This window comes from Schistocerca gregaria, chromosome X (genome assembly GCF_023897955.1).
Source record: "Schistocerca gregaria isolate iqSchGreg1 chromosome X, iqSchGreg1.2, whole genome shotgun sequence".
NCBI lineage: Eukaryota > Metazoa > Arthropoda > Insecta > Orthoptera > Acrididae > Schistocerca > Schistocerca gregaria.
Window position 1 is genome coordinate 519,329,875 of NC_064931.1, and position 26,060 is coordinate 519,355,934.

Here is a 26,060-nt window from a genome sequence, read left to right on the forward strand (position 1 = left end):
GTAATACTGCCTGCCATTTAATGGCCTAGGTAGCAGATAAGGCCCAATTAAACAGTCCCCAACAACACCGACCCACACACTAACGAATAACCGCACTCGATGAGCGCTAGTAACAGTGGCATGTGGGTTATCCTCACTACAAACATGCGAATTGTGCGTGTTCAAGACTCCATCACGTCCGAACGTTGCTTCATCGGTAAACAACACAGAGGATGGAAATGTAGGATGCATTTCACACCGGTCTAGGTACCACTGCGAAAACTGTGCTTTGGGTGGATAATCAACTGGTTCCAGGTTGTGGACACTCTGTATGTGAAGCGGACGTAACAATTGCTCTCGAAGGACTGTTCTTACATTCGTCTGATTCGTCCCCATGTTACGTGCAATTGCACGAGTGCTGATTGAAGGATCCCGCTCCACACGCTGCAAGACAGCTTCCTCAAATTGTAGCGTTCTTTCCGTGCGAAGGCGTTCCTGTCCAGGTAATATGCAAAATGACCCAGTCTCACGCAGACGTTGGTACACAGCAACAACGGTCGTATGATGCGGGATACGGCGATTAGGATATTGTTGTTGATAAACCCGCTGTGCAGCTCGTCCGTTGTGGTGCGCTACGTAGTACGCACCAATGATATAAGTGTACTCACTCCCGGTGTATAGCTCCATTAGTAAACAGACACAATGAACTACTACACTGGTGGACAGCAGTTGCCTACAACTGAAGATTGTAATATGCCAACCAACAACTGAAGATCGTAATACGGCCTCTAACAACTGAAGAGCGTAATACGGCCTCTACCGGTTTAAATAATCCTCATAGGAAAAAATGACATTAGGGAAAAATATTTGTTTTGATGTCCTCTACAACATCCTAGAGTTTGTCGGTTTAAATACTTTTCACCCTGTATATTCTGGGGCAGCTCCGCCTAAAAGCCTTTAAGTATGAGCGCGCCTGAGCAGAAGTAAAACTCTGAGGGCGGATCGTGAGCCGCGACTGGACAGCTCTTTCGTTAAAACCACTTGCCCGCAAAAGGCACTGTCGCGTACTCGAGTTATAAAAGGGCAGTACACTGCCGGAACCGTCATTTGTACTCAGGTGATTCAAGTGAATTCCGTTCCGGCAGATGCTTTAGATCTACCAGGAAATATCAAATGAGTGCAAACTCCGCGGCAGAGTGAAAATTCGTTCTGGAAATACGAGTCAAGGCTTCGCAAGGTAACTCGAACTTACCTGCCATCGTGATGTTGAAAAATATGTTGCTTCCCATTCTGTCGAGAGACTGCGTGAAGGAGAAGAAGGTAAGGCCGGAGACGAACCAGGCTTGGCAGAGCACGCACATCCTGCGCCGCAGGGAGGCGGACCGGAAGAGCGCCGTGATGCCCGGCCGGGGCTGCTCCTCGCGCTTCTGGATCACGGCTGGCAGGCGCTCCCGCACCGCCGCCGCGTCCAGCCGGTTCAGCTTGGCGCCACGGCTCAGCACACGCACCGCAGATTCACGGCGCCCCACCGCCAGCAGCCAGCGAGGGGACTCCGGCACTAGCCTGCACACACATTGCCGCAGGTCGCGGCACATCCTCAAAGCCAGGACTCTACATCCACTCCCAATAGCATACACTGAGGTGACAAAGGACATGCGACAGTTGTCAATAAGGCACTGTCGCGTACTCGAGTTATAAAAGGGCAGTGCACTGCCGGAACCGTCATTTGCACTCAGGTGATTCAAGTGAAAATGTATACGATGTCATTATGGCAGCACGATGGGAATTAACAGACTTTGAACGCAGAATGGTAATTGGAGCTAGAAGCATAGGACATCTCATTTCGGAAACAGTTAGGGAACTCAATATTCCAAGATACACAGCATCAATAGCGTGCCGAGAATACGAAATTTCAGGCATTACTTCTCACTCCGGACACATAGTGTGTAACGCCGGAAATGAATATCCTCCTATTTCCATCTATTGTACTATTTTTTTTCCTTATTTTGTTACCTGAAGATATGACATTCCTGTGTCTTTATATATTGTAATTGTTTTACAATTTGTATATGTATATTTATGCATTTATGTCGATGTATAATTGGTTTGTCCGCAGCTCGTGGTCATGCGGTAACGTTCTCGCTTCCCGTGCCCAGGTTCCCGGGTTCGATTCCCGGCGGGGTCGGGGATTTTCTCTGCCTCGTGATGACTCGGTGTTGTGTGATGTCCTTAGGTTAGTTAGGTTTAAGTAGTTCTAAGTTCTAGGGGACTGATGACCATAGATGTCAAGTCCCATAGTGCTCAGAGGCATTTGAACCATATAATTGGTTTGTTTTGTAAATATTATTTGTATTTTTACGCTGGGTCTTGCCTAGGGAAAGCTATGCTATCGAACGATTACATCGATAGTTCGTGCGGAGAACCAAAGTATTTAGGATCTTGGGCAGTGTTAACTCTGCCGCATGGAGCGCGGGCAGAGCAGAGTCTGGCTGGAGTAGGGCGGTGGAGCAAGTGTGTTGAGTGACGCTCCCGCAAGTTGCGGCGCTTTCGGGGTTTGGCAGCATGTAATTGCGCTCGACTTGCTATGATAGTTTCTGGCACAGTGTCGCGGTCGGGAAACATTAGCTGGTACACATCAAGAGCCCGTTTCGCCTGGTGAGAAGAAGGCGCGCCAACATCCAGCTTCTGCAACAGTGATTGTCGCCACCTCCTCGATCGACGACTTCAAACCTTCAATCAACCAACAAGGAAGACTGAAAGCAAGTAAAGTTTTAGAACTGTATGTCAGGCCCCAGCTTTCCAAACTGTTCCATTTGCATCACTAAAATACAGCAACTTAGCATGAACTTTTGTTGCTCATTGTTCCAATAGCATTACTAAGCAGGGTCCCTTCCTTTTCCGAAATGAACCCGTGTGTCGATGATATTCAAACGCCAGCATTAAAGTAATATCATTCCACTTCACAGCTTTAATTTCAAAGTTCAGTTAAACTATTCACAGCTGGCTACAATATTTAGATTACACAAGCACAAATTAAGAGTGCGAGTTTTGTTACTATATTTTAGCTTACCTGTGACTGCAGCTCAGCTTGGTACGTACTAAATTTTACTATTGTTAATTGTTGAAAATCATTTAATTCAAGTTCAAACTTAAAGCTCTTATTTCTAAATTGCGTAGATTCAAGTAGCTTTTGAGATGATTGTTGAGGTAGCCCAAGACTAACCTTATTTAATTTAATTTCGTAGTGCTTCAGAAGCAAAGTACACGATTAATTTCAATCACTAAATTAACTTTCAATTTTCCGGGTTTATTGATTCTTTTGCTAAATTAACTCAGAGTGTAGCGAAATTTACTACTTCTCAGAAACATTCAGTTTTCACACAACACTTGTCAATCCTCAGTTGCCACGCTTTTAGTGCTAATTATATGTGCATTAACCTTTCTTTTTCAGTTATTATAGTAGTTGTCTATAGGACTTGCGCCCGTAATTTTCCCCAAATCTCAAATATCTATTTAACGCCAGTTAATTTTTAACGTAATGACGGCACATTTACTTTCTTCATTGACTTTACGCTTCTTCAAAATTAATTTCCACCAATTTCATTTGAATTTTTCCTTTCATTTAGATGTAACCCTTCCTCCCTCTTTACCGACAGATTAACTTCGGTGACGATTGCTTTTCCCAAATTTCCATTAGGTACCCGCGGTTTAATTTTTCACTGTCATTAAGGTGGATAAGTGAGGGGGAGGTTACAAGTGGCCATCGGCCTTCACCTAACAAATGAGAACAGCGGCGTTTGCATAGAGTTGTCAGTGCTAACAGACAAGCTATTCTGCGCGCAGTAACCATCTAAATCAATGTGGGACGTACGACGAATGTATGCGTTAGGACAATGCGGCGAAATTTGGCGATAATGGGATATAGCAGCAGATGACCGACATCAGTGCCTTTGCTAACAGCACGGCATCGTCTGCAGCGCCTCTCTTGGAGTCGTGTCCACATCAATTGGTTCCTAGGCGACTGGAAACCCGTGTCCTGGTCAGATGAGTCCCGACTTCAGTTGGTAAGAACTGATGGTAGGGTTAGAGTGCGGAACAGACTCCACGAAGCCATACCGAGCGAGGTGGCGCAGTGGTTAGCACACTAGACTCGCATTCGGGAGGACGACGGTTCAATCCCGCGTCCGGCCATCCTGATTTAGATTTTCCGTGATTTCCCTAAATCGCTCCAGGCAAATGCCGGGATGGTTCCTTTCAAAGGGCACGGCCGACTTCCTTCCCCATCCGCCCCTAATCCAATGAGACCGATGACCTCGCTGTCTGGTCTCCTCCCCCAAAAACCAATCCACGAAGCCATGGACCCAAATTCTTAATAAGGCACTGTGCAAGCTAGTGGTGACTCCATAAAGGGGTGGACTGTGTATACACGGAATAGACTGAGTCCTCTGGTCCATCTGAACCGATCGTTGACTAGAAATGGTTATTGTTGGCTGTTTATAGACCATCTATAGTCATTCATGGACTTCTTGTTCCCAAACAATGATAGAATCTTTATGAATGTCAACACGCCATGTCATCAGGCCACAATTATTTGCGACTGGTTCGAAGAACTTTCTGGATAATTCGAGTGAATGATTTGGCCACCCAAATCGCCCGACATGAATCTCATTGAACATTAATGGGAAATAATCGAAAGGTCACTTTGTGCACAGAATCCTGCACCGGCAACATTTTCGCAGTTACGGACGGCTCTATAGGCAGCATGACTCAATGCTTCTGTTGTGGACTTCCAACGCCTTGCTAAGTCCATGTCACGTCGAGTTGTTGCACTGCGCCATGCAAAGTGAGGTTCGACATTATATTAGGAGGTATCCTGGGACTTTGGTCAGCTCAGTGCACAATGCAAACCATTTTATGGTGTGTGTTTGAGGGTATCAAATGTATAACACTGTGCCAGTAAACATCTGGAACGCATTACAGCAGCAAACCTGTATTCAACAAGTCCTTCATACGTTTCCGGAGATATGCGGCACCAGATGTCTACGCACAAGTCACACAAGCCCCATATTTACAGACCGGTTGTATGTGTGCACTGAGCTGGCACCCGACAGCGTGACATTTGTCACTGAGATCAGATCAGGCAAGTTTGGCAGTCAAGACATCAATGTCAGTTCATTATCACGCTCCCCAAGCAACTATTGTGCGTTTTTGGTTCAACGACAGGGACAGTTATCGTACTAGTAGATGCCACTGCCACCAGGGAAGTCATCAAGTATGAATAGATGCAGGTAGTCTGCAGTAATATTCACGTGGTCCACAACTGTCATGATGACATCGATTACTGCCACACGTCCCACAGATATCCAGGTGTGCGTACCCCACAGAATAACAGCCCCCGCAGGCCTGCATCTTTGGTGCAGCAGATTTTTTGAATAACCCTTTGCAAGGATAATGGTATGTCCAGCCACGACCATCGACCTGGTGTAACAAGATTCATTCAAGCAGGCAATAAGTTTTCATTGATTCATGGGCCAATCTCGATCTACAGGTACATTTACACACATACTCGGCAAGCCACTGTAGAGTCCCTTCAGCCTCCACTAGTCATTTCCTTTCTTGCTCTGCTTTATTGAGTGAGGGAGAAATGACTGTCTATGTGCATCTGTATGAGCCCTAACTTCTCATACCTTGCCTCCACTAGTCATTTCCTTTCTTGCTCTGCTTTATTGAGTGAGGGAGAAATGACTGTCTATGTGCATCTGTATGAGCCCTAACTTCTCATACCTTGTCTTCATGATAGTAGGGAGACAAAGCTGAAGTTGGAACAGTCAGTATTGTTACCAAATTTATTCAAGATGGTGGCTTCCCTGGAGCGTCCCCCACCTCCTCTCCTTGGGGTGGGGCTACAAGTGGCAATATCGCATGACGATGTCACCACCCTTACTCGCCCCCTCCCCCCACTTCCCTCCACCCCCCCCCCCCTCGCCATTTCTAAGCTGCTAGAAAGGAAGGATGTAAGGCACTGTTTTTATTTATTTACTTTATTTATTTTTGAGGGTGTTATACTGCTGCTGGACTGCCCTACTGCTATCTTCCCTTCCCCATTTGTTAATTACAAATAACATACGCAAATTTCGTTTTATAAAAAGTACGGTATTTAAATTCTTGTTCTGTAGTCTATTGTTTAAAATACAACATTGCAAGATACGCAAATTTCGTCTTATAAAAAGAAAAGTATTTAAATTCTTCTCATTTAGTCTGTTGCGTGTATCAATAATTGTTACTCCTGCCTTGGAGAAAACGGTCTCTGCAGGAACTGAAGTCGCTGGAAAGCACAAATATTTAGTGGCCATTATAAGCAACATACCATCAGATTTTAGCCAATATTCTAATACACAAGCACGATTGTCTATTACAAGTTTTTCAAAATGTTGACGTAGGTCAATTATGGAATCAGTGATTTTTGTAACGACATCGACGTTATGCTGTTGCTGATTGGGCATAAAAAGTAGATCATCCGATTTCAAACTGGTAGAAGTATGTGGGCTTTCAAAAACATGATGTGGTGTGATGGCCCTCAACTACGAACATAATGAAACACATTCGAGATACTGGATTTACATTTAAATAACTTGAAATTAAATAAAATTCCTACTGCTGGACCATAAACACTCTCTATCACACATTTTTAAATACATAAATAAATTAAATAAACATATATCAAAGGAATACGTCAGAAGTAAACCAATAGCCTAATGTCTCTGTGCTTTGTAAAGCTCAGTAAATAATTGACCAATTTCTTCATGAATAGTGTATATCGCATATAAACATAGACATGGATGAATAGATATATTTATAAGCTTGCTGCTAACGTTTCTTTTTTTTCGTGTAACTGTGGAATACTTATGGCCTGACACGATCGATAGCAATCGGCAACTTTGACCTCCAATAACTCATGTACTATTCAAGTTACATGCCTGTAATTTATACCAGTTTAGGATGACACTAATAGCCTTCTAAAGACATGTCGATCGACAAAATTGGATGAACTGTATAAAGTCCACAGCTCGTGGTCGTGCGGTAGCGTTCTCGCTTCCCACGCCCAGGTTGCCGGGATCGATTCCCGGCGGGGTCAAGGATTTTCTCTGCCTCGTGATGACTGGGTGTTGTGTGATGTCCTTAGGTTAGTTAGGTTTACGTAGTTCTAAGTTCTAGGGGACTGATGACCATCGATGTTAAGTCCCATAGTGCTCAGAGCCATTTGAACCATTTTTTTGAACTGTGTAAGTAGGCTGTTTAGATTTTTATGTTGGTAAGCGTTGCGCAGTTGGAGGTGAGCCTCCAGCAGTGGTGGGTGTGGGGAGTGAGATGCAGAGTTTTGAGAGCGGATGCTCTAGACGTGTGTCCATCGGAAAAACGAAATTTGTAAGACCTGATGTCATGAACTGATATACATATTACGACTTTTGAACACTTTTAAAGTAAATACATTGTTTGTTCTCCATCAAAATCTTTCATTTGCTAACTATGCTGATCAGTAGTTAGTGCCTTCAGTAGTTTGAATCTTTTATTTAGCTGGCAGTATTGGCGCACGCTGTATTGTAGTAGTTTGAGTAACGAAGATTTTTGGGCGGGTAAGTGATTCACGAAAGGTATAGGTTATTGTTAGTCAGGGCCATTCTTTTGTAGGGATTATTGAAAGTCAGACTGCGTTGCGCTAAAAAATAAAAAAAAATGTGTGTCAGTTTACTGTTGATCAGAATAAGTAAAGAGAGAAATGTCTGAGTACGTTCAGTTTTGCTCAGCTGTTTGAAAATCAAATAACGTAAGAGGTTTACCAGCATTGCCATTCTTAAGTTTTCTAAGGGGGTGTTTCAACCGTTTAGATTTTGGAAATTCGTTGCTGAGTGTTACTTGTATAATTTATGATCAGATACTAATCTTTAAACTAATAAACATACTGAAAATCTGATTACACCATCAGAATCGTCGTGGAAATAATGGTAATGTACATGTTTCTTTTTGAGGTATCATGATTCCTCTGGCTACTATTAGTTTCTATATGAACTGTGAAATGTCTGCCATTAAGGTTTCACAAAGTCCGCCACCTTTGGCACTCAGTGGCGTACAAATCTTCTTCATCGACACAAAGCCCATTCCGCGACACAGCGTTAACATGGAATTGCCAGCCAGGTGGCCGGCCTGGACCACGCGCTGGGGCTACCCCTCTTGCTCCGTCTAACGCACGGCATCACGCTGCCGCTGACGAGCGCCGGCTTGCTCGGCGACCCCTTGCGACCACGACAAATCCTAATATTGTCAGGGTGCCATAACTCGACCGTTACCTCATACGTATCAGAAGAAGTATTAGCACTGCTCATGGGAGGAAAGGCAGTGCTTTTGAACTTTCGTTGATCGCAATCGCAAGCTCACTTTGTACTTCCAAGCAGCAAAGAAAAACTTTACAAGCCATACCAACTTGACTTATTCTGGCAAGTACCGGTCACAAGAAGGAGCCATAACTCAGTAACTCAGCATGGATCAGTGAACACTTGATTGTGGTGTTTCTGGCAACTCATATCTGTTGTCTACGTTATTAAAAACATTTTTCAAACCTTGATGGTTGGAATTTTTGAAAAGCTTTTTTTTCTTTTTTTTGCGCCTCTTACACTTTATCTAGCTTGCACGTTGATTCCTCGCCGTTCAAATCTTTTACTCATCCATGGTTTTCTAGTTTTTCACCTTAAATTAGTCGTATTCCATGAATGTTTATATTCTTAGATGCAGATGGTACACTTCACAAACTGACTATTGTCCCCACTTTCTTGAAAAAATTCTACACAGACGATGGACTTTTAAGATTCATTTTGAAAACACTAACAAAAAGCTCTATTTATGCACTAAACAAACGTAAATAAAACAGAGACTATCTGTAACGCGCGAAAAATAGTGATCGCTTCATGTCGACACCCTTCCGAACACTTTTTGACGACTGAGTTCTTTGCCTCACTGCTGCCAGTGACAGTGATTCAACATGTGTGGCACTATAGTTGCTTGACGAAGAGTAATCCTGTTGTTGTGTGGCGTTTAAATAAAGAAATTAGAGACAAAGAAGCCATTGTTGCCAAATTGAAGCGACCTCCTACAATAACCCAAAGAGCTAGAAGCCTTAGGTGAAGCATTCTTCCTCGTGACGCTGGAAAAATTGTTAGTTAGGTTGCAGGATGCTGTAAACTCAAAAAATAAAGAAAATAAAATAAAAATAATGGCGAGATTAGTCACCCACTGCTCAAGTTTCAGACAAGGAGTTTCAACATTAACAGACAAGAGCTTATGAAATATCTACAGGATACAGTATTTTCAAAAACATTGCCGGACCTCCACCGTCAACTCTTGGCAAGAAGAGATTAGTTTTGTCTCAGATCCATTCAAACATTCACGTTTCGCCCGCATTACTTACGAATAATGCATTGCAATACTTTAAAAGCATATAGTATGTAAATAAGCTGTACATTTTAACTATTATGTCCAGCCACCATACAAATAAAAAACTTGACGCTTGTCAGGTTGGCATTTTACTACATTCAGTTTTGGAGGAACTGGTGTCTCCCTAACGAACAACAACCACTAACCGAAAACAACACAGGCAGCCAACGTATGAACGATATTTGTGCCTCTACAAAAGCAGGAGCGTTAGGATTGCGTCAGTTTTTTGTGTTTTTGAACCACCTTATACATTAATTAACATATATAATTGAAAACACCTGTAAGTACAATGAGGACTCAGAAACAAAAGAGGATGAGAGGGGTGTGTTTAATTAATAACGATAATAATAGTATTTATTTTAAAATGCATTATCCAGTAAAATCAAACTCTTAACAAATCTTTAAAATCTCATTTTTTTCTCTACTAACTGCGTTGTATTACAGCCTTATTTACAATTGTATTCCATGCTATATCTAATCATCCTCACACATTCGAAGATGGTAGTCCGTATAATGTGCATTCATGAATCCTTGTTACTTATGTGTGTAATTGTTACTATAAGCATCTGGTCGGTACAAGATACGCATGACCGTGAGTTGTCATCACTAGAAGACAAACAAGACAATTCATTCTCTCACGTTCCCTCCCCCACAGCAGCCAATCTATAAACGACATACATTTATAAACACCATAGACTGGTTGAGGCGCTACCATATTTGATGTTGATTAAATACCTCCATGCAATCTACTTTCCCTCTTCACTCCACGCGCAATGGACGTAATACGATCCGACAATTTTTGGGGTCCTAGTTAAAAAAGAATTACATTAAAAACGATATGACTATCAATAGTTAAATCAGACTACCGATAGTGCAGATGTTATCGGTTAATCGATAGTTCATCGATATTTAAGTAACATTAGACCAGAGTAAAGTTACGTCGCCTGTACTGTAGGAGGACTCTATCCCACAGACCACCAGTCGCAAGAGAGGGTTCCTGTGTTGTCTGATTCATTGTTTTTTTTTCTGCTGTAACACATCCAAGCTTTGTACACCGCTAGACATTTTGTTTATTTCCACCATGACATCGAGGTCTGTGTCAGGTGCTAAACTGACATTAACATGTTTAGATCCACTGGCTTTGAGTGAAAGCTGGACATTGCACGGTATAAATTATGTTGCTGCTCCCACAACACACAGGATGATGATCGAAATACACTACTGGCCATTGAAATTGTTACACCAAGAAGAAATGCAGATTGTGGTGTCACTGCCAGACACCACACTTGCTAGGTGGTAGCCTTTAAATCGGCCGCGGTCCGTTAGTATACGTCGGACCCGCGTGTCGCCACTATACATAATTGCAGACCGAGCGCCGCCACACGGCAGGTCTAGAGAGACTTCCTAGCACTTGCCTGAGTTGTACAGCCAACTTTGCTAGCGATAGTTCACTGACTTCTACGCTCTCATTTGCCGAGACGATAGTTAGCATAGCCTTCAGCTACGTTATTTGCTACGACCTAGCAAGGCGCCAGTATCCGTACTATTGATATTGTGAATCATGTACCATAAAGAGCGACGTTCTCCATTAACGGATTAAAGTTAAGTATTCCACCAGCTACGTCCGTTTTCTCAATTCTAATTACCTTGTCATGTTCCAGACCTCACGCCAGCCTGCGTGAGCTGAGACGCGTGCATTTCGGCCTCATTTAGAAAAACACGGTTGTCTCCTGCCAACCACAACATTGGCGACGAGGCAAAACCGCGTTCGTATCGATATTGCCCTGATTTACTTGTGTAATGGCTTTTCCACAATCTCCAGATGTTCTGTCCGAATTTTATCGCTTACAGAATTAGCAGACGCAGGCCTTACTGGATGCCCTTGGACAGCTCGTCCAAGGTCAACGTGCGACGCAAAACGATGCGGCAGCAGCCGCTTCACCGCTAACGCAGCCACAACACGCTGTTGCACCAACTTTTCGATCTTTTGATGCTGCACTGGAAAGCTGGACGGAGTGGTCACGCCAATTTGGATTCCATCTCGCCGCCTACAGAATTCAAGGTAACGAGCGGCAGCCTTCTCTCCTTTCTTCCGTAGGTGTAACCACGTTCCGTGTGGTAGTCAAATTATTTCCCCGACGCGACGTCGCAACTTTGTCCTACGAAGAAATTTTGTCTGCATTAGATGCATATTTCAAAGAATCAGTCAACGTAGTTGCCAAACGGTATACCTTCTTTCGTACAAAAGGTACGGCAGGTGAGACTAATCGGGAGTGGGTTGCAATCTTGCAAGGCCTTACTATGGACTGTGCTTTTGAGTGTCAATGTGGACTCCCTTATTCAGATACTATGGTACGTGATGCAATTACACAGAACGTTTCTGATGTTCGTATAAGGGAACAAATTTTGAAACTAGTAAATCCCTCCCTCCAACAAGCGATGGACATATTGGATCGGCAGGACACACTTTACTTTGCTCAGGAATCATTTGAAACTTCGCCACCAGTGTGTAAGGTTACCCGGCCCGCCCGAGAGCTGCACGGAACAGTAAACAGTCCTCGCCCCGGCCGCGCCGCTGCCGCCAGGCTCTCAGCCACGTGTACCGCGATGGCAAGCTAATGCAGTGATCAAATCATGCCCGCGGTGTGCTACTAAACATTCGCGTGAGAATTGCCCGTCACGCCAAGCTATTTGCTTTTATTGTAATAAAAAGGGACATGTTCAGAGTGTGTGCCAGAAAAAACTCAGATCGGAAGCTCAAAACCGTTCCAGGCCCTTTGCTTCGCGCCGGAATCGGAATCGAACCATGGATACTCAGGCTCGCGAAGCTTCGCCCATGGAAATTCATGTAGTTCATTCTACTCCGCCCAGTGCCACTCTCACTAACAGTGACTGTATTCGTCCCAAAAATAGTGTGCGTCGACATCGCCGGAACTCCCGTCAATTCGCAAGTGATTATGTACCAGTGTCAGTTCACGTTGCACGAGACAGTCGCTCTTGTCGTCAGCAGGACAATAAACTTTTTGTGGACTTGGACATTAACGGCAAAGTGATACGATTCCAGCTCGATACCGGAGCTGCAGTTTCACTGATCAATCAAGACACTTACAAAATGCGGGCACACCTCCGTTGCGTGCCGCAAATGCTACGTTAAATAGCTACTCCGGTCAAGATATCCCTGTGTTAGGACAGTGCAACCTTCTTGCAACATACACTCCTGGAAATGGAAAAAAGAACACATTGACACCGGTGTGTCAGACCCACCATACTTGCTCCGGACACTGCGAGAGGGCTGTACAAGCAATGATCACACGCACGGCACAGCGGACACACCAGGAACCGCGGTGTTAGCCGTCGAATGGCGCTAGCTGCGCAGCATTTGTGCACCGCCGCCTGTTTGCCGTGGCATACGGAGCTCCATCGCAGTCTTTAACACTGGTAGCATGCCGCGACAGCGTGGACGTGAACCGTATGTGCAGTTGATGGACGTTGAGCGAGGGCGTATAGTGGGCATGCGGGAGGCCGGGTGGACGTACCGCCGAATTGCTCAACACGTGGGGCGTGAAGTCTCAACAGTACATCGATGTTGTCGCCAGTGGTCGGCGGAAGGTGCACGTGCCCGTCGACCTGGGACCGGACCGCAGCGACGCACGGATGCACGCCAAGACCGTAGGATTCTACGCAGTGCCGTAGGGGACCGCACCGCCACTTCCCAGGAAATAAGGGACACTGTTGCACCTGGGGTATCGGCGAGGACCATTCACAACCGTCTCCATGAACCTGGGCTACGGTCCCGCACACTGTTAGGCCGTCTTCCGCTCACGCCCCAACATCGTGCAGCCCGCCTCCAGTGGTGTCGCGACAGGCGTGAATGGAGGGACGAATGGAGACGTGTCGTCTTCAGCGATGAGAGTCGCTTCTGCTTTGGTGCCAATGATGGTCGTATGCGTGTTTGGCGTCGTGCAGGTGAGCGCCACAATCAGGACTGCATACGACAGAGGCACACAGGGCCAACACCCGGCATCATGGTGTGGGGAGCGATCTCCTACACTGGCCGTACACCTCTGGTGATCGTCGAGGGGACACTGAATAGTGCACGGTACATCCAAACCGTCATCGAACCCATCGTTCTACCATTCCTAGACCGGCAAGGGAACTTGCTGTTCCAACAGGACAATGCACGTCCGCATGTATCCCGTGCCACCCAACGTGCTCTAGAAGGTGTAAGTCAACTACCCTGGCCAGCAAGATCTCCGGATCTGTCCCCCATTGAGCATGTTTGGGACTGGATGAAGCGTCGTCTCACGCGGTCTGCACGTCCAGCACGAACGCTGGTCCAACTGAGGCGCCAGGTGGAAATGGCATGGCAAGCCGTTCCACAGGACTACATCCAGCATCTCTACGATCGTCTCCATGGGAGAATAGCAGCCTGCATTGGTGCGAAAGGTGGATATACACTGTACTAGTGCCGACATCGTGCATGCTCTGTTGCCTGTGTCTATGTGCCTGTGGTTCTGTCAGTGTGATCATGTGATGTATCTGACCCCAGGAATGTGTCAATAAAGTTTCCCCTTCCTGGGACAATGACTTCACGGTGTTCTTATTTCAATTTCCAGGAGTGTACAAAGGACAAACAAAACTTGTGTCATTTTACGTCCTTCGTTCTTCTTCTGCAGTGAACTTGTTTGGTTTCGATTTATTTCAGTTGTTTAACTTGTCTATAGAAAATAAGGTCCTCTCAGTGAACCAGACTGTGCCTTCAGACAGAGTTTCTCGTCTATGTGAAGAATTTGCAGACTTTTTGCACCAGGTCTCGGTTGCGCTAAGAACTATAAAGCCCATTTGGAACTGAATGTTCCCCACACATTGCATGATGAGGTCGCAAAAACGTTAAACGATTTGGAATCACAAGGTGTGATTGAACGTGTGCAGGCTTCTCTCTGGGCATCACCCTTAGTAATTTTGCCAAAACCTTCCGGCAAATTGAGACTTTCTGTGGACTTCAAGGCAACAGTGAATCCACAACTAGTGATTGCAACTTTTCCTCTACCCCGCCCGGAAGATCTTTTTGACAAACTGTGCCCGGGTAAATATTTTTCGTAGTTGGACCTGGCAGATGCGTATTTTTAAATACCGGTGGACGAAGAAACCCAGCGCGTTTTGGTGGTTAACACGCATCTTGGGTTGTATCAATTCAAACGACTGCCATTCGGGTGTGCATCCGCCCCTGCATTGTTTCAACAATATCTACAAACTGTTTGTGCGTCGGTCCCTACTGCAGCAAATTATCTGGACGATATTGTGATCTCCGGAAAGACGGACGAAGAACATTTGGCCAATCTCAGAACATTATTTCAGGTCTTGCGGCAAAATGGTCTTCGCTTGCGAAAAGACAAATGTATGTTTTTTGCTCGGGACTTACCATACTTGGGACATGTACTCAATGCCCAAGGCATACATCCCAGTCCCGCGCGCCTTCGTGCCATACCAGACTTGCCGTTGCCGCAGAATTTGAAGCAGCTACAGAGTGTGCTGGGAAAATTTACGTATTACAATACATATGTGCCGCATGCCTCTTCCATTTCAGCTCCGCTTCATCGCTTACGCCGTAAAGGTTTTCCGTTCGTCTGGACGACGGAATGCGAACGCGCCTTTCGCCAGTTGAAATCGGCGTTGCTTTCCAATACTTGCCTTACGCCGTTCGAAGCCAGAAGCCCCTCTTGTTGATAGTGGATGCATCCGATTTCGGGATCGGTGCTGTGCTTGCGCACAAAGATGGATCGCACGATCGCCCTATTTCCTCTGCGTCCATATTTTTCTCGTCTGCTCAAAGAAATTATTCACAGATCGAGAAAGAAGCATTGGCTCTCGTATTTGGTGTTACAAAGTTTCATGATTTCTTGTATGGTCGTCACTTTACCATAATCACAGACCACAAACCATTGACATCGCTTTTTTATCCGACCAAGCCTGTACCTCCACGTGCAGCGCAGAAATTCATTTGCTGGTCATTTTCCTCTCGCAGTACCGCTACAATATCTTGTATCGGTCCACTGCTAAGCACGGAAACGCCGACGCGTTGTCCCGCTTGCCTGTTGCTGAGGATAGGGAATTCGATTCCTCCGAACTTGCTTGCATGTTCATTGATGCGGAAACCGATGACGTGGTCGATTCGTTTCCGATTGATTTTCGTCGTGTAGCTACAGCCACTGCTGCCGACCCTGTCATTGCTACCGTTCTGCGTTTTGTTGCTACGCAATGGCCCTTGTCAAAGTCACGGATCGGGGACCCGTTGGTTCGCCGATTTTTTGCTCACAAGGAGAGACTTTTTGTACGACGTGGTGTTTTGCTGTTGCGTTCTGATAATGATCAGTCGAGGGTCGTGGTGCCACGTTCATTACAGTCCTCTGTCTTACAGCTTCTCCACCAAGGACATTGGGGTATAGTGAGAACGAAACAACTTGCTCGTCAGCACTGTACTTGGTTCGGAATCGATGCCGCGATTACGAATATGTGCTCTTCGTGCATGGTGTGTGCCGAACAACAATCAGCACCACCGCGGAAATTCTTTGCATGGCCAAAAGCCACTTCCCCTTGGCAACGCTTACACATCGATTTTGCTGGTCCATTCTGGAATGCTCGATGGTTGGTTGTGGTAGATTCATTCAGTAATTTTCCTTTTGTTGTCCGGATGTCTTCCACGACGTCATATGCCACCATCCAAGCGTTATCCGCTATCTTTTGCATTGAAGGTCTTCCACAGACTATTGTTTCCGACAATGGCCCACAATTCATGTCAAGGCCAATGGTATTCAACATCTGACGTGTGCGCCGTTTTCGCCACAGTCAAACGGTGCCGTTGAACGATTGGTCAGGACTTTCAAGTCACAGATGTTGAAGTTGAAAGAGCCGCATTCTCGGGAGGACGCGTTATTGCTCTTTTTGTCCTCGTCTCGCGCTCAGCCCCGAGATGGTCGCTCGCCGGCTGAGTTGCTCCACGGTCGTCGTCATCGAACCTTGATGTCTTTGTTCCATCCGCCGCATCAGGTTCCTGTGCAGCAGCAGACACCTGCTTTTGCCCCCGGCGACGTTGTCTACTATCGCCAATATCGAGGTTCACGGCGTTGGCTCGAAGGGCGCATTCTTCGCTGCCTTGGACGCGCTATGTATCTGGTTTTGGGGGCCTCTGGTGAGGTGCGCCGGCATCTCAACCAGCTGCTCCTCTGTCGTCGCACGGGATCTGCCGCTCGCCATCTGCTTTCAGCGACGGTGCCGTCCGGTCAGCGCCCTGGGGACCCATTTACTGGCTCGCCTCAGCCCCAGGCGTTGCCGACGCTGCCTTCCCTTTTGCCCCATGGCGACGCGCCGCCGCCGCCGCCGCCGCCGCCGCCGCCTGTTCTCCCGTCGGCGACGCCCGCAGTGGACGCGTCGCTGCAACCGCCGGGCGCCTCCCGAGGTCACGCGCCGCGGATCGCTTCCCGTGACCAGTTGTCCTCCGACATGGAACTCTTGCCCGCTCCGGACCATATGTCGTCTTCGCCCGTCGGGTGCCCCGGCCCGATGGAGGTCGACCCTTCGGCCCCTCCTGTCTCTCTACGGGCGCATACACCGCATGTTGGCGTGCACCCTGGAGCAGGTTTTCAGGCGTTTCCTAGCTCCCCGCAGTTCGAATGGCAGGGTGCGGGTGACACAGACTCGCCTGTTGTTAGGCTCCCCACCTCGTTGCATACGTCAACTATGGGGTCCTCCCCACGGCGGGCGGAAGCCTTATGCCACAACCGTACGCCGATTTGCGGGGGAGGAATGTGGTGTCACCGCCAGACACCACACTTGCTAGGTGGTAGCCTTTAAATCGGCCGCGGTCCGTTAGTATACGTCGGACCCGCGTGTCGCCACTATCAATAATTGCAGACCGAGCGCCGCCACACGGCAGGTCTAGAGAGACTTCCTAGCACTTGCCCGAGTTGTACAGCCAACTTTGCTAGCGATAGTTCACTGACTTCTACGCTCTCATTTGCCGAGACGATAGTTAGCATAGCCTTCAGTACGTTATTTGCTACGACCTAGCAAGGCGCCAGTATCCGTACTATTGATATTGTGAATCATGTAACATAAAGAGCGACGTTCTCCATTAAAGAATTAAAGTTAAGTATTCCACCAGCGACGTCCGTTTTTCTCAATTCTAATTCCCTTGTCATGTTCCAGACCTCACGCCAGCCTGCGTGAGCTGAGACGCGTGCATTTCGGCCTCCTTTAGAAAAACACGGTTGGGTCTCCAGCCAACCACAACACAGATGATAAACGGGTATTCATTGGACAAATATATTACACTAGAACCGACATGTGATCACATTTTCACGCAATTTGGGTGCATAGATCCTGAGAAATCAGTACAAAGAAAACCACGTCTGGCTGTAATAACGGCCTTGATAGGCCTGGGCATTGAGTCAAACAGAGCTTGGATGGCGTGTACAGGTACAGCTGCCCATGCAGCTTCAACACGATACCACAGTTCAACAAGAGTAGTGACTGGCGTATTGTGATGAGCCAGTTGCTCGACCACCATTGACCAGACGTTTTCAATTTGTGAGAGATCTGAAGAAAGTGCTGGTCAGGGCAGCAGTCAAACATTTTCTGTATCCATAAAGGCCCGTAGAGGACCTGCAACATGCGGTCGTGCATTATCCTGCTGAAATGTAGGGTTTTGCAGGGGTCGAATCAAGGGTAGAGCCACGGGTCGTAACACATCTTAAATATAACGTCCACTGTTCAAAGTGCCGTCAATGCGAAAAAGAGATGAGCGAGACGTGTAACCAAAGGCACCCCATACCATCACTCCGGGTGATACGCCAGTATGGCGATGACGAATACACGCTTCCAATGTGCGTTCACCGCGATGTCGCCAAACACGGATGCGACCATCATAATGCTGTGAACAGAACCTGGAATCATCCGAAAAAATGTCATTTTGCCATTCGTGCACCCAGGTTCGTCGTTGAGTACAGGCGCTCCTGTCTATGATGCAGCGTCAAGGGTAACCGTAGCCATAGTCTCCAAGCTGATAGTCCATGCTGCTGCAAATGTCGTCGGACTCTTCTTGCAGATGGTTGTCTTGCAAACGTCCCCATCTGTTGACTCGGGGATCGAGGCGTGGCTACACGATACGTTACAGCCATGCAGATAAGATACCTGTCATCTCGACTGCTAGTGATACAAGGCCTTTGGGATCCAGCACGGCGTTCCGCATTACCCTCCTGAACCCACAGATTCAATATGCTGCTAATAGTCATTGTATCTCGACCAACGCGAGCAGCAAAGTCGCGATACGATAAACCGCAATCGCGATAGGCTACAATCCGACCTTTATCAAAGTCGGAAACGTGATGGTACGGATTTCTCCTCCTTACACGAGGCATCACAACAACATTTCACCAGGCAACGCCGTCAACTGCTGTTTGTGTATGAGAAATCGGTTGGAGACTTTCCTCATGTCAGCACGTTGTAGGTGTCGCCATCGGCGCCAACGATGTGTGAATGCTCTGAAAAGCTAATCATTTGCATATCACAGCTTCTTCTTCCTTTCGGTTAAATTTCGCGTCTGAAGCACGTCATCTTCGTAGTGTAGCAATTTTAATGGCAAGTAGTGTAACAGCAGCCATACTAAGACGGCTGCATGCATACATCCCCAGTTTAATGAACACTCTGGCATCCCATCACACGTCGGATGGACAGCTAAATCAAAGGATCTTAATCACACAGAAAGAGTTTTGCACTATTTGAAACAGCTGGTCTAACATAGCAGTCAACATCCAGGCAACTTAGTAGCTCTACGAGATCTAATCGTTAATGAGTGTCTTCAGCTGGATATGGCATACCCAAGAAAACTTGTGGGGTTCCTTCCTTTCCGAACTGATGTCATTATGAAAGCTGGGGTCGGTGTTACATAGTTTTAGCGTAATTCCCCCTAGTGGTGGCTATTCTGTTGTGTAATTTGCTTAGGCGTTAGTTGTCATGTACCAAGCAGACTGAATTGTAGGAACATGCACACTCAGTGCAACTGTAGTCATAGGTAAATGATGAGGTAGCGCATACCACGCGTAGGAGAGGAAGAGTGCAGAGAGCGCCGATAAGGAGAGGTGGAAGTGACGCCAGTCGCGCAGCATGTAGGCGGCGGCTGCCATGATGCACAGGCCCACGGTGAACGGCAGCTGGTACAGGACCGACACCGTCGTCCGGTGTCTGTCTCCCGAGATCTCCATTGCTGAAATCAATGCATTCGTTAACCAAATTGTACAAAAATCGCACAGTCAGAAATACACTCCTGGAAATTGAAATAAGAACACCGTGAATTCATTGTCCCAGGAAGGGGAAACTTTATTGACACATTCCTGGGGTCAGATACATCACATGATCACACTGACAGAACCACAGGCACACAGACACAGGCAACAGAGCATGCGCAATGTCGGCACTAGTACAGTGTATATCCACCTTTCGCAGCAATGCAGGCTGCTATTCTCCCATGGAGACGATCGTAGAGATGCTGGATGTAGTCCTGTGGAACGGCTTGCCATGTCATTTCCACCTGGCGCCTCAGTTGGACCAGCGTTCGTGCTGGACGTGCAGACCGCGTGGGACGACGCTTCATCCAGTCCCAAACATGCTCAATGGGGGACAGATCCGGAGATCTTGCTGGCCAGGGTAGTTGACTTACACCTTCTAGAGCACGTTGGGTGGTACGGGATACATGCGGACGTGCATTGTCCTGTTGGAACAGCAAGTTCCCTTGCCGGTCTAGGAATGGTAGAACGATGGGTTCGATGGCGGTTTGGATGTACCGTGCAATATTCAGTGTCCCCTCGACGATCACCAGAGGTGTACGGCCAGTGTAGCAGATCGCTCCCCACACCATGATGCCGGGTGTTGGCCTCGGTCGTATGCAGTCCTGATTGTGGCGCTCACCTGCACGGCGCCAAACACGCATACGACCATCATTGGCACCAAGGCAGAAGCGACTCTCATCGCTGAAGACGACACTTCTCCATTCGTCCCTCCATTCACGCCTGTCGCGACACCACTGGAGGCGGGCTGCACGATGTTGGGGCGTGAGCGGAAGACGGCCTAACGGTGTGCGGGACCGTAGCCCAGCTTCATGGAGATAGTTGCGAATGGTCCTCGCCGATACCCCAGGAGAAACAGTGTCCCTAATTTGCTGGGAAGTAGCGGTGCGGTCCCCTACGGCACTGCGTAGGATCCTACGGTCTTGGCGTGCATCCGTGCGTGCGTCGCTGCGGTCCGGTCCCAGGTCGACGGGCACGTGCACCTTCCGCCGACCACTGGCGACAACATCGATGTACTGTGGAGACCTCACGCCCCACGTGTTGAGCAATTCGGCGGTACGTCCACCCGGCCTCCCGCATGCCCACTATACGCCCTCGCTCAAAGTCCGTCAACTGCACATACGGTTCACGTCCACGCTGTCGCGGCATGCTACCAGTGTTAAAGACTGCGATGGAGCTCCGTATGCCACGGCAAACTGGCTGACACTGACGGCGGCGGTGCACAAATGCTGCGCAGCTAGCGCCATTCGACGGCCAACACCGCGGTTCCTGGTGTGTCCGCTGTGCCGTGCGTGTAATCATTGCTTGTACAGCCCTCTCGCAGTGTCCGGAGCAAGTATGGTGGGTCTGACACACCGGTGTCAATGTGTTCTTTTTTCCATTTCCAGGAGTGTAATTCGGATGAACTGAGAGCATCTGCCACAGGCGCGGCTTGTAGTTAAAAACGTCTAGAGCAGGGCCGCCCAGAAAGGTAGACTGAAACACACTGAAGCGCCAAACAAACTGGTGTAGGCATGCATATTCAAATATAGAGAGTGTCTGGTGCAGTTGTTAGATCGGTCAGTGTTGCTACAATGGTAGGTTATCAAGATTTAAGCGGGTTTGAACGGGGTGATATAGCCGGCGCACTAGCGATGGGACACAGCATCCCCGAGGTAGCGATGAAGTGAGGATTTTCCCGTACTATCGTTTCACGAATGTACGGTGAGTATCATGAATCCGGTAAAACATCAAATCTTCGACATCGCTACGGCCGGAAAAAGATCCTGCAAGAACGGGACCAACGACAACTGAAGAGAATCGTTCAACGTGACAGAAGTGCAACCCTTCCGCAAATTACTGCTTATCAATGCTGGGCAATCAACAAGTGTCAGCGTACGAACCATTCAATGAAACATCATCGGTATGGGCTTTCGGATCCGAAGGCCCACTCGTGTACCATTGATGACTACACGACACAAAGCTTTACGCCTCGCCGGCCAGAGTGGCCGAGTGGTTCTAGGTGCTACAGTCTGGAACCGCGCGACTGCTAGAGTGGCAGGTTCGAATTCTGCCTCGGGCATGGGTGTGTGTGATGTCGTTAGGTTAGTTAGGTTTAAGTAGTTCTAAGTTCTAGGGGACTGATGGCCTCAGAAGTTAAGTCCCATAGTGCTCAGAGCCATTTGAACCATTTTTGTGAATGTTCCAATCTCGTATGACACTTGCTAGGTGGTAGCCTTTAAAGCGGCCGCGGTCCGTTAGTATACGTCGGACCCACGTGTCGCCACTATCAATTATTGCAGACCGAGCGCCGCCACACGGCAGGTCTAGAGAGACTTCCTAGCACTCGCCCCAGTTGTCCAGACGACTTTGCTAGCGATGGTTCACTGACTTATACGCTCTCATTTGCCGAGACGATAGTTAGCATAGCCTTCAGCTACGTTATTTGCTACAACCTAGCAAGGCGCCTTTATCAGTTTCTATTGATATTGTGAAGCATGTACTGTCGCTTCCCATGACCAGTTGTCCTCCGACATCCGCTATCTTTTGCATTGAAGGTCTTCCACAGACTATTGTTTCCGACAATGGCCCACAATTCATGTCAGCAGAATTTCAGTCATTCTGCATTCTAAAACGCGTGCCTTAAGGCGTCCTCTAGTAACACGGCGTTTGCTCTCCTAACAACCACAACACGGGATATTATTATTCGCACTTTTAAAAATTTTGAGCTTTATATGAATGTCATTCATTGTAGGATGATTTTCAGTAATAGAAAATATTATTTTTTGGACTATAATTTGAAAAAAGTTAAGAATCTAGTGATGTTCTCAGCACACACATTAACGAGTGATTTCCCAAGAAGCAGCTAAGGCCTGCGGTGATAGTACTATATGAGAAAAATGAGTTTTCCGATTTCCTTGTTGAAAGAAATCTTGTTTGTAAATGAAGCATAGCTGCATCAGCTTGTGCAGTTAGTTTTTCGGTGAAGGTTTTGCTTTGTCTGCAAAAAATTGAAAACCACTTCACTCAATTTTCCACATTTTCTTCACTAAATATACTTCTCATTAGATTTATAGGAAACTAAATGGGACATACATTTGACATTTGATATCTTGTAGTTTCCATTCTGGATGGTGAAATGGCTATTTTTTGATATCGATGATAGTTCTTGTGATGCTTTGAAATTAAGTAACCAGTCGCATACAATCTGAAGGGTTTTCTGTGAAAAATTTTGCCCCTGGCCTGGTCAGTTGCAATTTAAGATTCCCGATCATATTCTTTCATTATCAAGATGTTGAGGATATGACATGTCAATAACTTGTAAGAAGCTCATTATTAGAAAATGAGCACATCGAAATTGTTCACTTAGATTGTTGCAAATTTCTCCTGTCATCAGCTATCAATGGCCATTAAGAATTACATTATTGCATTGATAAATCCTTAATTACTTTTATCTATACATATATGAAAGTTTCGCATCTTAACTATATGGCAAAGTATTTTTCTCTTTGTGTGTCATTACTTACCAAAAATCTATTTCAGTGTCTTCCGTTGTTTATGGAATATGATTGTTATTACGAATAATTCACTACTATGCTATTGTAGCACACATGGAATGAAATGAGTACAGTATATAAAATCCATTTTCTCGACAATGGAGATAGATATAAACCTCGTCTAAAGAAAAATTCAATATGTTAGTTACATTTCGTATGCAGCAATATATAGCCTAACATGAACCAATCATAAATTCTTAGCGACTTCTATTTTCCATCGCAAATTACTCGAATTTTGTGCAGTGGCCGATATAAATTGGAAATATCGCAGTAACTATGACTGTTAACGAAAACGTAGGCAGTTCTCCATGAAGCTGATATGTGGGAATATAAGCAACAAAAGAATCAATTTTTTCGCCAAACAGTTTATTTAAAATCGTGTGCGAAAGACTGCAGAGCAGGTGGCGTGCACGTGCTACTGTTCTCCATCTCACACTCTCCTTCTCTACGTGTCTCCTAATTAACGAAGCCAAAAATATGTCCACTGGGGTAACAATTTTGTGTAGCCGCAAATTTTTCTACAGTCGTCATGGCCAGCCTATTAAAAATCCTATCCAGTGTGAGCGTTGTGGGGGGGGGAGGAGGGAGGGGGGGAGGGGGGGAGGGGGGAGGGGGGGCGTCTCGAGAACCGCGTATTCCAACGAAAATGTTTCCCGCTACCAAATTAAACTACATTAAATTTCCTGCAAATCTGGCCCTACCCATTTTTTCTCTAGAACACACTGCAAGGGATGGAAAATCGCAGATTGTAAAAGCAGTGTATTAATAGTATAAAAGTAACGTATGTTGTTACATACCGTGGGTTAAGAACAAATATTGTTTGTACCACATCTAAGTGCAGTGAAACCGTATTAATGGATAGAATCTGTTCTACAGTGTAACGGGGTGGAAAGGTGTTAATGAATGTTAGAAATGTGACGGAAGGAGGTGATGCATCTACCTGCCCCATAGGTCTGCAAAATGAAGAGCGAGCAGACCATTTCCCATTCACTCTGTTCTACAGTGTAACGGGGTGGAAAGGTGTTAATGAATGTTAGAAATGTGACGGAAGGCGGTGATGCATCTACCTGCCCCATAGGTCTGCAAAATGAAGAGCGAGCAGACCATTTCCCATTCACTCTACCACACAACGTCTCAGAAAGCAACTGTAGGGTGTTTCACAAAATTATACCGACCCTTCCGCAGTTCGCCTTATGAATCACTGGCGACGCAGTGTGCAGACACTCCCGGGTCGGGGGTGTTTATTTCCCACAAAGTGTGTTAACATTACATTGAATACAGATATGAGTTGCTAATATGACAAACGCAAGAAAAGCGCATGAGCGTTTTATACGTAAATTTCTGCATACTGTTCTACACTGCTGCAGAGGAAACAGATTATTTGTCATCCTGTACGGCAGTTGTAGCTTTCTTCCGGAACAGGCGACTTCCTCTACCGCGAGCCATACTCGATTTTCAGTTTACAGACAGACTTTATATCTTCTGCATTGCTTATCTCGTTCTTTTATGTAACTAGAAATAAATGGCTCTGAGCACTATGGGACTTAACATCGGAGGTCATCAGTCCCCTAGAACTTAGAACTACTTAAACCATCACACACATACATGCCCGAGGCAGGATTCGAACCTGCGACCGTAGCAGCCGCGCGGTTCCGTACTGAAGCGCCTAGAACCGCACGACCACCGCGGCCGGCTATGTAACTAGATAACGTAACTTTACAGAACTCGTGTTTATAAGTACAATTATTTTAACTGTGTTAAGTGAGTATTTATTTGCAGTTGTTAAATGAGTTTTTATGTAAAATAAGTTCCTGTAAACAATGGCCGAGAATTGCTTAATTTTTAAGTGTGATGCTGTTCGTGATCAAAAATAAATTTTCAAATGTGTGTGAAATCTTATGGGACTTAACTGCTAAGGTCATCAGTCCCTAAGCTTACACACTACTTAACCTAAATTATCCTAAGGACAAACACACACACCCATGCCCGAGGGAGGACTCGAACCTTCGACGGGATCAGTCACACAGTCCATGACTGCAGCGCCTAAGACCGCTCGGCTAATCCCGCGCGGCTGTTCGTGATCTACGTCGTGTTGTAGGAAGGGATTGGACTGGTAAATGTGGCATTTTGCTGCTGCCTGTCGTTCATAGCATACTGTAAAGCTGTGTAACCATATTGTAGTCACTTTGTGGTGAATTAATGAATGAGCAGAAACTTACTGCACTTCTATCAGCACTAATTGTGTTACTCGTAAATCGCATAAATCTCTTCCATTCAGGAAATGCTGGCACTTGTAGAATGAGCTGCACTGATTGGAGCCACGTACCACACCTCTACAGTATATCCTGCAAGTTGGCTGTAAATATATTTGATGGAATGGGACTAATCATGTTTAAATCTAGAACAATAATCTCCTGCAATGTATTGCTTGACTTGCAATGTCTGAACTTCTATAACATCTAGCTGACATACTCCTGTTAAAGAGAGAGACAGTTTAAGCGTCTGGGGCTTTCAGATGTTGGGAAAGCTGAGGCAGGAGTAATGCACTAGATATCCTCAAGCTGCAGAGAGTACTCCAGCCATTGATTGTGGAGACAACGAAATAGGCATTGTAGAATACCTAGTGAGGGAATTTCAGTGTGGTAGACAGTTGACAGCTCCAGCTATAGATGTTTTTGTATAATAGCTCTTTTAACAACTACAAATAAAATCTTACTTA

At 46.3% G+C, this 26,060-nt stretch overlaps 1 protein-coding gene across 1 annotated transcript in view; it reads right to left on the bottom strand.

The window, feature by feature from the left end:
• The window catches only part of LOC126299180 (organic cation transporter protein-like), a 206,389-nt gene that overhangs the window by 71,751 nt on the left and 108,578 nt on the right, over positions 1–26,060 (bottom strand). The window contains exons 7-8 of the mRNA XM_049990948.1: positions 19,558–19,726; positions 1,232–1,542 (exon numbers count right to left, since the gene is read on the bottom strand). Of these exons, the coding sequence (XP_049846905.1) occupies positions 1,232–1,542; positions 19,558–19,726 (480 nt within the window). The remainder of the gene's footprint in view (positions 1–1,231; positions 1,543–19,557; positions 19,727–26,060) is intronic.